Consider the following 14,928-nt stretch of genomic DNA (forward strand, 5'->3'; position numbering starts at 1 on the left):
GGGCTTTTGTTCTCTGGTGGCTTTCCCTGGTGGTTTTCTGTGACTCTTCTGAGAGTCAGAGCAGCAGTGGCCGTATCCCAGCCTCTGTCTCAGAACAGAGAGATCACAGTCCGCTCTCCACTGAGCTCTCCTGGCCACTTTAACTCTGTTTCTGTCGGTGCTGCTAAAAACCCCGCAGCATCCTGGGATGTGCGCCCCACACCCGTTGTCCCAGCCCTCACTTCCAGGGCTGGCTCGTCTCTGTCCTTTGTGCTTCTAACACCGCCAGCTGCCTCTGGTTCCTGCGCACTCCAGAACTCCCCGTTTCAGTGTGGTTCACACGTGCTCTGGAGCGTCGTTTTTCAGTCTGGTCTTGTGCGCACTCCCAAGCTCCTGATATCAGTCCAGTTCCAGTGAGCGCACCAGAGCTCCGTTTCAGTCTGGTCTCGCGCGCTCCCTGCTCACGGTCTCAGTCTGCTCTCTCGCGGGTGCTGTCCGCGAGTCGCCTGCTCCCCGTGCAGGTGCTACTGCTTCCCGGCGCCTGAACGTGGTGGCTCCCTCCCCCTTCTGTTTATCTTCTGATATCTGTGCGTGGATTCACGGCTCCCCGCTTCGTACCTCAATACTCAGTGCTGGAGATGTTCATTTGTAGAGATCCAGATGCATCTTCCTGCGTCTCAGGCTGATTCCGTGGGTGTTCAGGATGGTCTGGTACCTATCCAGCTCGACTCAGGGGACCGGCTGAGAAAGGGGTCCCCTACTCCTCCGCCATCTTTTCTCCAATCCCCCGGATCCATTTTCTGATCGGAACACAGCCAGTTTTGTCCAAAGATACCCAAAGCTGCAGCCCAGGGTGCCTCTGTGAACGCTGCTGGTTCCTCCCCCAAAGCTGGGGGCTTCACTGATCAGAACAAACGGCTTCGTAGTTTCTGGCTGTGTAGTCTTACTGCTGGCTTTCTAATTGTGTACTCAAGAAAAATAACTCCAACCCGTCAAAGAGCCCCATCTGGGCGTCTGAGACTCAGGTTACCCTTAGCTGGGTTCCCCATTTAAGCAAGGCCCTGCAGGCAGAGGCTCGCCAGTGCCGTGCGTAGAGCCTGCCAGAGTTCCTGTAGGTCGTGGTTGGTTTTCCGGGAGCTCTTCAGCTTTTGAAGCATGGTGCCCCATTCCTTCTAGTTTCGCTTTTATTTTTAGAATAAGGCTTGAATAAGATCTAAGGCTGTTAAGTGTGACGGATCCAGAGGGTGCTGCTTGTGTCACTTCCAAAGGGCTCTGATACGCTCTCCCACGTGTCTCGGTTTCTCCCTGCGAGCTCTAGGACCATCAAGGGGGCTTGGAGCCCTGGGTGGTCCATCTTTACATGTNGAGCCCTGGATGGGTCCATCTTTACATGTGCACCGGGGACGAGCCAATCGCTAATTACCACGTGAGATGGGCAATTCCTGTGCAAGCACCACAGTCCGGGGAATATCCTCGGACACTTCCTTTAGGATTTCAGTCACCTGAAAGCACCATTTGGCCAGAAGGAGCACGTGTCCCTGCTCTTTGAAGCTGAATGCTTCAGGCTCCCCTATTTTTAGGCGGAAAATTTATTCCAGCCTTATATTAATAACATCAATTATTATAATGCCCAATTAAAACAACTAAGTCCTATAGGTGATTCCCACCAAGAGGACGTTACTGGGAACCCTCAACAGCTTGACTAAAAGGACTGTCAATTCAAAGCGAGGAGGTTGGATGTCAGGAGAAGTTGCAGGGGTACCAAGGTCCTGTGCTGGTACTGAGTTCCAGATGACCCCCAGGGTTCTCAGGTGAGGGGCTCTGATATCCTGCCAATCATGCCAAGAAATGTTGAGGCAGAAAGAACAAACCTTTTTTAAATTTTTAAAAAGGAAGAGTCTTATTCGAGCCCCAGTTAGGACAGCTGCCTGGGACACAGCCTTCCCAAAGAAGGGTGCTCTGGGGAAGGAACATGTGGTGCAGCACACTGTATTTTTTGTTTTTGTTTTTAACCTAGAGTTACAAGTCATCCTGAAGAAGGGCATTCCAGAAAGTCACAGACTTATGTTTCTAGTATGTGTAAGGCTGTATGACTTTAATCTTATGGGAACTAGAGAGGGTTTTTTCCTTTATGTTTGGAATGCTTCTTTTTGGTTATTTATTTTAACAAAGCAGATGTACGATGTGTGCATGGGACAGAAATACAGCCCATGCTCTGAGGTTTTGCTGAGTCATTTTGACCCCGGTAAGTGTTAAAGTATAGCTTCCCTGGGAGCCCAGGAGCAGGGCCCGCAAACGAGAAGTTGAAATTTTCCTTTATTTTATGAAAGCATCGCACATAATCCAAAACTGGGATCCTCTTCATTCTACTGCCTCATGATGCAAGGAGACGATGATGAACAGCGATCCTACGTAATTTCTGTATCAGGGAAAATCTGAAAATAGGAATAAATAGAAATAAAAACCAAGTATTGTACGTGCACTTGCAAAACAAAGTTTACAGATGATAAATCCTGACTGAGAAAGAATCAGGGCAACTGGGATTGTTCAAAAGACAGGCTTGGGGCCGGTGTCGCTTGCTCCATTCTAGAAACTTGGCTCTCTGGTGTCAGATGCTGAATAGATAGAATCCCATCTGAAAAAATTTTTAAAAAATTCCTTGGGAAAGTTTGCAGAAGGAAGTGCACAGTTTTAGAACAAAATCTTAACAGCTGCAAATCCGTCCCAACATAAATGTGCCCCTCGGTATCTCCAGCAGCCGGTATCCTGGCGCACATGGCGGGAAGCTGCCACGTTGCCCCCGTGGGGACTGAGGCCGGGCAGCACGCTCTGCATCATCAGGCACATGGCCACGTCCGTCTGGAGTCGGGGTGAGGCGCCACTCATGACTGGAGTTTAGGTCCAAAGTCCTGGCGGGCACGCACAAGATGTAACCCAGCGGGTACACCTGCCATCTCCGGAGGGCCCCGTGTCTGCCGGCGCCAGGGCAGCACTGCCCGTGGTTCTCACGGTGGGTCCGGGAGCCTTCATGAAGGTTATAGAACATCCAAGGGCGCAGACATGCAGGACCTCTATCCCCCCCAACTTCCAGGAGCTCACGGTGGAGCGGTGGCTCGCGTTTTCTCCGAATTCCCCCTCCCGGCTGGGCCGGCTCAGGACGGCCGGCTTAACGGTAACCTTCCCACGGGCAGCATTTCTTTGCCTTCTCGCTCAGCGGAGAAAACACCGCCCTGGACTCCGGAACCCGTCTCCTCCCCTCCTGGAGCCGGTGGAGCTGGGGCTGCAGACCACCACCACTCCCTTGGAACGTCTGAGAACAAAACCCGCAGCAGGGACTGCTCCAGCACACTAACCCGGGGGCTTTGCAGCGCACCGGCCACACTCCTAAACCCACGTATGAGTGGGACGGCTTTTCCAGCCTTGGGCATCCTGACCTGCTTCACTCCGGGTCCCTGCACCTGTGCCACTCCAGGCGGGGCTTCCTTTTGTGGTCTGGCGGACTGGGGTGAGTAACAGAGACGGCCCCTCCCCCAGCCTGCCCAGCCCACGCTTTCCCCTAGGTGAAGACCTCCTAGGTCACCCTGGCCAAAATGATACGGACGGCCTCACCTAGAAGCCCTGGAGCTTTGAAGGCTGACACCAAAACCCGACATGGCTCGATGGGCACAACGGCCCAGTGTTCCATGGTCTGAAAAAGCTGTTTTGACCCTTTACGTCTATTCTCATTGCTTTCCTGGAGGCAGCTACGCGTGGACCCTGATTCTGTCATTCTGGAACCAGCCAGCCACTGGTTTTTGTTTGGTCTTGTTTTTAACACAATCTGTAATCTTTCCTGTGTCAGGATCCTTTTTCAGATGTGATGGAAGCCACAGGAAAACGTGCAGGTGAACACACACGCCCACACACTGATCCGCAGGCTTATGGGTAACTCTCCATGTGGATCTGGCGTTCTGACCACTCGCTCCAAGTGTTCAGAGGCGGCCTCTGGGAGACCAGCGGGTGGACCCGCGGGAGGGTCTTCTGCCTTCACTCCTCACTGGCTTCCCTGGTGCTCTTCATTTCCTCCTGCATTTTTAAAAATTGTGGTAAAACCCGTAATATTTGCCACATTAGTCATTTAGTAGCGGACAGTGAAGGGGCACTGAGCGCTTGTGCAGTGTTGTGCGACCATCACCACCACCATCTCCAGAACTTTTCATCATCCCCGACTGAGACTCTATCCCCATTACACACTCACTCCTGCTCCCCTCTTCCCGCCCCCGTGCCCACCACCTCCCAGCTCACGCTTGTGAATGTGGGCGTGTCCATGTCTCACGAAGACCCTGCTTTCAATTCTTTGGGGGGGATATACCCGGAAGTGGAATTCCTGGGTCATAGGTGGGTGTGTTTTTGAGCTTTGAGAAACTTCTGCACTGTTCTCCGGAGTGGCTGCACCAGTCTGCATTCCCACCAGCAGTGCATGAGGGTTCCAACTTCTCCACGTGCTTGTTTTTTCTTTTGTTGGGTAGTAGCCATCCCGATGGGCGCGAGGGTACCTCCCTGTGGTTCTGTCTGCACTGCCCTGATGAGTGAGTGGAGCCTCTCTTCAGGCGCTTACTGGCCAGGCGTGTATCTTCTTTGGAGAAACATCTATTCAGGTCCTTTGCCCACTTTGAAATCAGGTTGTTTGTTGTGAACAATTGTAGTTCTTCATGTACTTTGGATATTAGCTCATCAGGTATAGGATGTGCAAATATTATTCTCTCATTCAGGGGGCTGCCTTTTCATTGTTGGTTGTGTCTTCTGATACATAAAAGGTTTTTAATTTTGATGTGATCCAATTCACATTTTTTTCTTGGTTGCTTGAGGCTAAAGCAATGGAAAAACCTGAAGAACCAGGAAAGGCTTTACAGGTCTTAGTGAGCAGGGAAGGTTGCCAGACAGGAGCGGGAGGATAGTGTGACACGAGGAACAGGAAGTAATTTTGTGTGGCTCCTGGGAAGGAGGACCTGCGTGAGGACGTCACTCAGCTTTAAGACTTCAAACATGACAACTCAGGTACTTTCTCTTAGGAGTGTGACAAAGGTACAGAGGGCAGCGCCAAGGGGAGGAGACTGGAGGCAAGCAGGCATCTTGGAGACCTCATCAGGTTTGCGAGGGAAGGAGCCCGACGGTAACAGGGCTGCACAGACATGACCATTCATGTAGCTGAGTCGCCGGGGCGAGGAGAGGGGCAGACAGGCAGGAAGGCAGAGGGGCACTTGGGGAGGGCGTCTCGGCCACGGCACGTCAGGAGGCAGCCCTTTGCCATGGTGCTTGTCGAGAACCGGGATGGGGGGCCTGTGGGATGCGCGGTGGCCGAGGCATTGACGTGCAGACAGGAGCGCTGACCGTCCCTGACGGGTGCGCAGAGCCAGCCAGCTTCCTGTGAATGCAGACCTTATTTCACACTGACTTTTTGATTCAACAAACATCAGGGATCTGGGAGGGCTTCCTGGGAGTGCGAGCATTTGGGTTAGAGAAGCTTTTTTGCCTCCTGCCTGTAGAAGTCTCTGGCAGCCTCGTTCGCTCGTGCGGCCAGTACCGCTCAACCGCGTCTTTCTTCAGTCACCAGATAGTGGCAGGATTTACACACGTCCAACTCTGCCTAATGAGAGCAGGGACGTTCCCCTCGACACCCGGGACCTCCCCAGAGGGAAGCGCGCCGTGTGCGGCCGGTCCGCGGCAGGGAATGGCGCTCCAGCGACTGCAGAGACGCGATCCCGGAGCTGCCTGGACGGCTGGTGCAGCCCCCCACCCCCGGCGCTCCTGTGTCCCAGCAGCCCGTGCAGACAGCCACCAACATAGCAACGCCTGGTCGCCGCGGAGAAATGCACTCGTGCAGGTGAGGGGCTGCACTTCTCATCTTAACACTAATTTTGTTACTGGAAAACACTCATGCTTCGAATAACTGGGGCATGTAAATCTTTTTATTTAAACTGTAAGTGGTATGAAATCTAAATACAGATGAAATATTCCCAATGAAAATTTGTCAGAATTGAGATATGCACTAAGTATAAATAAAATACACAGTGGATTTTAAAAACCGCACCAAAAAACCCTATCGCAATAATTTTGTAAAATATTGACCTGTAGTGGGAACAATATTTTAGATCACGGTGTTAAATGAAATTATAAAAATTTAAAATTTAAAAAACTTTTTTACTGTGGCTGTTAGGAATTTTTACATTGCATATGTAGGTCATATTTCTGTTACACAACCTTGAGCAGACAAAATAACAAGTAAGTGGAAGACTTCCTTTTCTTAGAAAATAACTTTTTAAATCAACTTCTGTAAGAAGCATTTACTTGAAATCTCTATTCTTCTATGTTCGTACGAAACTCCCCCAGAGCCACCAAATCCGTGCTCAGCAGCTGGGCAAGCCAGTTGGCTGCAGACAGCTCCTGGAGTGTTTAAGGATTATTTCTTGGCAGCTTTTGAAAAAAAAAAAAAACAACCCATTAATTGAAAGGTTAATCAAATCAGTCATTCTTGCATGTTGGTTAAACAAACACCCTGTCTCCACTGAAGACTGAACAGATCATGGCGCTCTGTGCAGAAGGCCTGCTTTTCCGTCCACGCTGTCACTTTCCTTCAAGGGTGCGAGCAGTAGGGCAGCCTTCTCAATACTTTGCAATCAAAACTGTGTTCTCAGTTGTGAAACTCTTCTTCCTTTGCAGGATTTTGCAGAACCCAAGGTATTTCATGGCAACACTAATTCCATCTGTGGTATGTGAGAGGAAACGGTCGGTTCTATAGGTAAGTACTTCCGTCTGCTTAGGGACAAAATCATTAGCTCCAAAGCAGGCACATTTTGAGGTACAATTTGTTAAAACAGGTAAATGCCGGAATACAGCACATCTGGAAACGATCGCTCTTAGGGCATACTCTCAAAGAGCGCAAGATAAATACTTCCGGCAGCCGATACGCTATGTCACGCGGGGTGAGCCTGAGGTGTGCCCGCTCGGTAAGGGGCGGCTCACCGGGAGACCCCACAGAAGGGCGAGGGTTGGGGCGGAAGAGCTTGAGGACCCTGAGGCTGCACCTGTGAAGTGTGTGATCTCTCCACCTGGAGAAACCCCAGCAGAGCGGGGAGGGGCGCCCGAAAAAGCAACGTCCTGAGTGTGTGACTGTCATCAAAGCCCCACAGGAGTACGGAGAATTCCTCTAACGTGGGATTCAGTTCATTTGTGTTTGTGTCTGTATTCAGGACTTGGCTGAGAGGATGTGCAGCTAAGGAATGATCGAGTGGGTCACAACTGTTTCTGGGGAAGCCACTTGAGGAAGACGCCCGGTGAGCACAGCGAGCGCAGCCCCCAACGTCTGCGACGGCACTGCTCTTAACTATGCGGACGCGCCACACGTGCTGTGCAGTAAACGTCAGCTCCTGACCTGCGAAGACGGCCGACGACTCGGTCCAATGGGAAGCGTCAGGGCGCGTGGTCTCCAAGGTTCTGACCGGTGGGTGCTGTCCCTCTGGGAGTTTTTATTACACTGGCAGAGGATGGGTGCCTTCCAGAAATTCTATTTTGTCTTGAAATTACGCAAAAAATACAGAATAAAGCATCACTCAATTCTAAGTTCAAAAGTACATTTATTTAAAATGTGGCCAAGATATCAATATAAAAGAAAAGAGTATAAGAAATAAAAATAAAGTACAAAACATTTCAAATCTTTAACATCCATAATTTAGCAAGGTATTTACATCATTTGTAGCTGAAGTTCTGTTAACAGTGTCGTGAAAACATTTAAAAACCTGGCAAATGAATCATAAAACCTAATGTGGGCTCATAAGTTCATATAATACAAAACATAATTTATGTTTCCTCAGAATAAAATTACACATCTTAATAAGATGCAATATATTTATTATATTTGTTCTCCTGCTTTAAAATGCCTGTCTCCTAAAGCAGCTGGAAAACACGGGCATCTGAAGGGGAGTGCGGCCCGCTTTGGCGACAGCGGGCGCAGCCAGACGTCATCCCGGGGCTCCAGTCGCAGTGTAGATGCCATCAGTTAAATTTATATGTAGGCTTGTTGAGGAAAAAACATTTCAAGCACGATGTGCACACATACCCCATACAGGGTGCCAAAGCTAGTTGAGTACCCTGACGGCATTTTTCTTTCCCGTTTAAACCGGTCGATCCCGCTGCACATCCCGATCCCAGGGAGCTTCACAAAGGCCCGAGTGCCCCCGACTCCGCGCTGGCGGGACCTGGCGCACGTGTTGTGCGGAGCCACCGAGGGAGTCTGCTCTGCAGTCAGAGCCCCAGTCGTGGCTGCCTACGCACAGGCTGACACTGAGGGAGCACCCCCCGCCCCCTGGTAAGTCCCCCCTGCGGCTCTGACCCATCCTCCCGGGGCAAAACTACTCTGTCTCCCTTCTGTCTCTAGACAGAAAAAAGGCCCCTGAGAGGAGACCCACGTAACTTTTAAAGCGGTTCTTCTGAAAGTAAAAGGAGTACAGACTAGGCATTTACAGGTACTCTTTACAAACTGTATACAGAAAATGCTTATAGCACGGTGTCTGCAAAAACTCACCAGGCCTTCTCCCACTAACTGGCACATACGCATATACGTACGGTTCTGACAGCCGTGGGGAGCTGCTTTCCAAAAGGATATGACTCATAGTCCAGTGTCTGTGTAAGCACGCCAGTTAGAACAAACTCCGCGTTGTGCACATCTGAAAGGAACAAGACAAGCGTTGTGGCAGGGAGCTGCTGCTGTGTCCGCGCGCTCCGAGCTACAGCAGTGAGAGCAGCGAGCCTCACCTATTCCTCTGGCAAAATATTCTCGACATAAGTGGAGGTCATTTTCACAGGATATTAAAATTATTTCTGACAAACTCTAAGGAAAAGAAAATGAGTTTATCGGTTACTGAACAAGGAATCTCATCTGGCACAGTGACGAATCAGCTGCTCTCTTCCTTCTATCCACCTTATTTTGCTTGTGCTCCACGAGTTTCCGGAAAGACGGCTGTTTGGACAGCACTCGTCCTCCTGCACACTCCACGATCGCCTTCATGGTTGAGAGACTTGGGCAGATTCCAGGTGTGATATAAAAATATTTTGCCTAAAAATAAAAATATGTGCACATTTTTAACTGCTCTGAATTTTTAGGGCATGTAATTTCTCATAAATTCCACCGCAGTGTTTGACCAAACGTGTAATTCTACGACGTTGCAGGCCCCCAGCATGAAGTGGGCCTAGAGGAAGCCAGGGTGTCAAACTGACTAACTTAAGCATTTTCCTCTGTCAGGTAAGACCTGTGATGAGTCAAAGTAACTGGAACGTCTGTCCCTAAGACACACGAAGGACTGTGTTGGGTCAGTGAGCACCGGCATGACCCCTCTTCGAGACCTGTGCGTTCTCTGGACTCCGACCAGGAGACGATCCCGAAGGCTAACGCCCGTGCTCCCAAGTGCACCGCAAAACGCTAGTGTGTTTTAAACCCCTCACAGAAAAAGAACATTTAGAAAACTCAGGACTATTTTAGGTAAGAGATGTCATAACATTCTCATTCCTAAGCCGGCTCCCTGAGAAGGGTAAAAACAGATCAATACCAAAAAAATGTTTTACAAGCTGTTGTATCTTATCTAACATATTAAAAATCTTCTGTCTTTAATATTTTTCCAAGAATCTGTATTCTCCAGCTGAGTATGCGCTTAATGAGAAGAACGTGAAGTAACAAAGATTGGTGAAAAGCAGAAAAATCAACCTAATTGTCTCTCGCCAATTAGAGTATTCATAAACACACTCTCCACACCCCGGAGCTCTGTCGTGCGTGTCTCCAACAGCTCTGTGAAGAGCAGTGCTCCGGAGGCCTCCAGGAACACACCCCCGGTGGAAGACCAGCCTCCCGGCACCGGGAGTGTGCCACCCACTCGTTACTGTCCCCTCCGACTGTGCCACGGGGGGCATCCGCAGGGACGCTGACTACCCTTTACCTTGAAGAGTGGGGAGGCGTGCGCCCTTTTCAGGGACTCTTCCAGACTGAAAGAGAACAGCACCTCGGCCTCAGCGTCTCGGAGGAGGTAGTTCTGCTCATCTGGAAAACAGAGCCGCCCACTCAGAAAAGTGCAGACTCGCGGGATCCACCCCGGAGGCCTCCCCGCAGCAGGTCAGGGGCATGTCGCTCGCGGCTCACACTTCCCTGGGAAACCGCTGAATACTGAAATCTCAGCTATGCTGTGTCATTCACTCTCCCCTGAAAACAGCCAGACAAGATGAAAGACAGACTTCCTTCTCCACGGCGTATCGTAACCTTCTGAGGTCATACGCTCTTGAAAACAAATGGTCTGAGAGCCGGGGACCCTCTGCACCCCCGCCACCGTTTCACTGTTTCAGGTAGTTCACAGATCCTGGGTGGAGAACCCCAGTCCCGGAGTGACCAGCTCAGGACCAGCATCACATCCAGCGCATCTGTGAGGACCACAGATCTCATTAGACTCTAGGAGCTAATAATCCATTAAACTGGATACATCGAACAGATTCCTTTTAAATATATGAAAGTGGATAGCAACTTACAAAGAACACTTTCACCAAATCTTGAAGACTTAGGAGAATTGCTTTTCAGAGTTTTCATGGTAACATTTTAAGAGCTGATGTCCAGTTTACCAAACATCAAAGACCACAAAATGTTTGAACCTCCTTCTACATGTCTCATGCTCAGAAATGCATTTCCTCATTTCATCATAACAACCAGGCAGCGTAACACAGCTCTAACCTGATGACACGGTCCCCAAAAGTGCGGCACAGGCAAGTCTGGAGTGGGGGCTGACGCACATCAGGACTTGCAGGCCACACAGCTTCTGCCAAATACCCTTTCCATAAAGCAATGAGGCTTTAACCACGTAAAAACCATTCTTCGCTCGTGAGCCCCAGTCAGCTGACGCTGGGCAGAAGCAATCCGATCAGTAAAGAGACAAGTTATTAACAACTGCTAAAAATACAGGATCAGCTGGTCAGTCAGACAAAGCTGCTGCGCTGTTTTAGGTGGAAAAAGAATGTCTGGAAATTGGAGAAATAAAAAATGAACACGCAGTACAGTCGCACATGAAATATCTGAAATGTACGTTTCTAGGGCAACCACGGAGGCTGCTGTGCCTTCTCGGGACCTGGTGAGGCATCCCAGGCAGCAGCCGGGGCTTCGGACAGAGACGCCAGGGGAACAGCAGCGCCCCGCCAGCCCCACTGCCTGGGAGGTGCCACACGCGGCTCTGCTCGCACTTTTGCTTCAAATAAATAAATCTCCAAAGAAAGAAAAACCAATGCAAGGCAGAAAAGCCTAACATGAGCCTAGAACTTTCTTGTGCCAAAGGCCAGGAAGTGCTCAAAGACCAAGGGGACAGACTGCGGGACCGTCAAGCCAGCTGGGGTGGCTCTCACTGGACGTCAAGGATAGCACAGTAACAACCCACAGAATAAAATTTAAAAAAGGAGTCCATACAAGGAAATATTGAGTCAAAGGAACAGTAGTACTGGCACAATTTCAGCGTACTTCCCCACAAATGACACACTGCACAGAGGCAGCCAGCAGACATCACCGGCTCCCAGGGATCGCAGGGACCCATGAGTCACACGACAGAACAGCACAAGTCCGGCAGAAGCGCGGCAAGGACCCGGCCCTGAGCAGGGAGGCCGTGCACTCGGGGAAGCAGCAGGCACACCCGGACAGAGGGACATTCTATCAACTAACCAACTGAAGTGACCAGGGAACACTGAGGCGACGTGGCAACCCTGTGCACGATTCTGACCCAGACCCTCTCTGGGACAGCTAGGCAAAGCCGACCACGGATGAGACCGTGGCCATGGACCGGACTGAGGGTCGTACTGTGGCCATGCGTCAGAATGGCCCCTCACGCAGGTAACACACGGCAAGGTGTTCGGGGAGGATGGCGCGTCACTTTGGCAACACACCCTTTGATGGTTCAGAAAAAAGCAATTTTACTATACTTGCTGCAACTGTTTGGTAAAAAAGATTTTTTTAAGTCAAAAGCTGAATATATTTAAAAATCAATAAAATGTTAAAAGATGGGTAAAAGAAAGAAATGACTCTGAAAGCAAAAATTCAGACACTAATTACTACAAATCACCCAAGTAAGGTCAATATTCTTTTTGAGAAATTTAGAGAATAATCCCAAAGTGTCAACTTTTGGCCAAAGTATCTTTAAGTATGTATTAAAAATAAATGATTTGGGGTGCCTGGGTGGCTCAATCAATTAAGCATCTCTCTTCAGCTCAGGTCATGATCCCGGGATCGAGCCCCACATCACTCAGCAGGGGATCTGCTTCTCCCTCTGCCCCTGCCCCTGCTCATGTTCTCTCTCTCTCAAAATCTTAAAAAAAAAAAAAATGATATGCATATACCAAAAAACTGATCCTGAAGCTGATATGGAGGGCGAAAGACCCAGGGCAGCCGACTCAACGCCAAAGGGCAAGAACAAGGCCCGACTCCAAGCTCGCCTCGACGTTCCGGGAATCAAGACCGCGCGGCACTGGCAAGAGCGAGCCCAGAAACAGACCCACATCCACAACATAAACTGGCCTTTAACAAAGGAGCAGAAGGCAAGATGATGGAGCAAAGATCATCTTTCCAACAACTGGACGTCCACATGCAAGAACTGCACCTAGACACAGACTACATCCTTCACAAAAATAAAAATGAATCACAGACCTAAGTCTAAAACTACAAAACTCCTAGAACACAGGAGAAAGTCTAGAGGACCCCGAATATGGTGAGGACCTGAGACACAAGCTGGACTTCATTAAAATTAAAAAGTTGTGTTCTGGGAAAACAATGTCAACACAAGGAGAAGACAAGCCACAGGCTGGGAGAAAATAGTTGGAAAAGACACCAACTGATTCAGGACTGCTGTCCAAACTGTACAAAGAACTCTTAAGATTCAACAATAAGAAAACAACCCAATTTAGAAAATGGGCAAAAAATCTGGACATGTCACCAGAGAAGATACAGAGGTGGCAAATATGCACATGAAAAGATGGTCCGTGATCTATGTCATTATTGAACTGTAAATTAGAACAAAAACAAGATGACCACTACACAACTATTAAAATAGTGGAAACGCAAAACCTGGACAACAGCAAAAGCAAGCAAGGATGTGGGGCAATGGGAACCATGCTTCACTGCCGGCAGGGATGCAGGGTGGTGTGGCTAACTTGGAAGGTGGCTCCGTGGTTCCTTACCAAGCTAAACATACTTTTACCATGTGATCCAGCAATCACACCCCTTGGTACTGACTCAAAGGAGGTGAAAACAGAGCCACACAAAAGCTGTACAAGAATGATGACAGTGGCTGTATTCATAATGGTCAAACCTTAGAAGCAGGGAAGATGCCCTTCAGCTGGTGAGCAGACAAACTGTGGTCCAGGTTCAGTGCCACAAAGACACGAGCTACGAAGCCATGGAAAGACAGGGAGGAAACGGAGATGCATCTCACGGAGAAGCCACTCTGAAAAGGCATGCACTGTTGTGATCCCGACTACATGACACCCAGAAAAGGCAATTACTGTAACCTGGAAAAATTCTCTTAGATCCTGATATTTAGGGAATCAAATGTGAAATCTCTGAATATTTACTATTAAATGTTTATAACGCGACTAAGCCACCTTCTCACCCTCAGAGATCGACAGTTACGCCACACCAGTGAAAACCAGTCAGTCAAAACTTTGTGAAGTAGGAATTGCTGTCAACTTTATAAACAGATCAAAGAATCATGTTTCACAAACTGGGAAAGTTGATAAATTAAGCAACTCAAATTCAATGTAGGAAGACTGTCACATTCTCAATTTTATAACTCGTCTACAAAATTGGGAGCTAACATGTAAGTTTATGGGAATTGTTTCTACAACTTTTTTCCTTTGCCTACATCATTAGGTTTTGTATTTCAATATCTTTTAAGGACAAAGAAAATTTATTTCAATTGAAAAATTTTCTAAGCATTAATACAGTTATCCTCATTATTTGTGGATTTTGTATTTGTAACCCCAAGTCAGTACTGCTGGCGTTTCTGTAGCCACCTGCAGAGACGCGCGCCGCGGGGACAAACCTGAGCGGCCATGTGCCTGATCCCAGAAGGCAGCGCCCTCACCATGAAGCCGTTTCCTTCCTGGCGTGTACTTAGTGTTAATTTGTTCACATTTTCATGCTTTTTGTTGGTGAGTCTGTAGTCACCAAGGCCCCGGTGGGTGCCGCGGGGCCACCAAGGGAAGAGGCTGTGCTGTGCGGACAAAGCGTGAGCTAGGACGGCTCGGTTACGGCTCGGCTGGCCAGGTCGCCAGGGGAAGGAGCCAAGAACAGGTATTAGTAGCGTCTTTCAACAGAGGCACATCCTGCAAGGGTTTACAGAGCCTGCCGGGGTAGGTACTGGTCAGCTGATGAAAATGTGACCGGGCCTCACAGGAACCCAGCCCTGAGCTTCCTCTGGCCGCGACGGCTGCCTGTTCACGAATTTGGGGTCTGCGGCTGCTCTGCAGAACAGGGTTACCGCGAATAACCGGAATCGGCTACATTATTACCGTTGAGAATTTTTTCATTATTGTTGATCTTCACATAAAGGATTCTTTCCTTAAGAATCATGGAATTTTAAGTCTGGTTCTAGCTTTGCTATAACAAACCTAAGTGTCTTAAGTTATTTTTCTGGATCATACTTTCTCATCTGTGTATTACACTACATGAACTTAAAAATATATACGCTTTTTATTAATTGTGTTACACTAAAGACTGAATTAGGTTTAAACACCAGTGGCCGAGAAAAGACCATGGATCTGAAATGCTTCAATTTAGCATTAACAAGCAGTTGTCCAACAGGGACAACTACGGCTAATTTCGTGGGTCAGAAAAGCGCGAGGCCCAGGGGGGCCAGGGTGGTCTGTGAGGGTCTGGTGGGTCGGTACCCTTCTGCTCCAGGA

At 49.1% G+C, this 14,928-nt stretch overlaps 1 protein-coding gene and 1 long non-coding RNA gene across 2 annotated transcripts in view; one reads left to right on the forward strand and one right to left on the reverse strand.

The window, feature by feature from the left end:
* LOC117795404 overlaps window positions 1–7,766 on the forward strand; it is a 23,542-nt gene extending 15,776 nt beyond the window's left edge. The window contains exons 2-3 of the long non-coding RNA XR_004619397.1: window positions 2,735–5,842; window positions 6,679–7,766. This is a non-coding gene — a long non-coding RNA (uncharacterized LOC117795404). The remainder of the gene's footprint in view (window positions 1–2,734; window positions 5,843–6,678) is intronic.
* Window positions 7,767–7,849: 83 nt separating this feature from the next.
* Window positions 7,850–14,928, reverse strand: part of PAXIP1 (PAX interacting protein 1) — a 48,333-nt gene continuing 41,254 nt past the window's right edge. The window contains exons 17-21 of the mRNA XM_034649903.1: window positions 9,945–10,045; window positions 8,936–9,070; window positions 8,770–8,845; window positions 8,621–8,681; window positions 7,850–8,026 (exon numbers count right to left, since the gene is read on the reverse strand). Coding sequence (XP_034505794.1) covers window positions 8,011–8,026; window positions 8,621–8,681; window positions 8,770–8,845; window positions 8,936–9,070; window positions 9,945–10,045 — 389 coding nt within the window. The 3' untranslated portion in view covers window positions 7,850–8,010. The remainder of the gene's footprint in view (window positions 8,027–8,620; window positions 8,682–8,769; window positions 8,846–8,935; window positions 9,071–9,944; window positions 10,046–14,928) is intronic.

Source organism: Ailuropoda melanoleuca, chromosome 1, assembly GCF_002007445.2.
Source record: "Ailuropoda melanoleuca isolate Jingjing chromosome 1, ASM200744v2, whole genome shotgun sequence".
Classification (NCBI taxonomy): domain Eukaryota; kingdom Metazoa; phylum Chordata; class Mammalia; order Carnivora; family Ursidae; genus Ailuropoda; species Ailuropoda melanoleuca.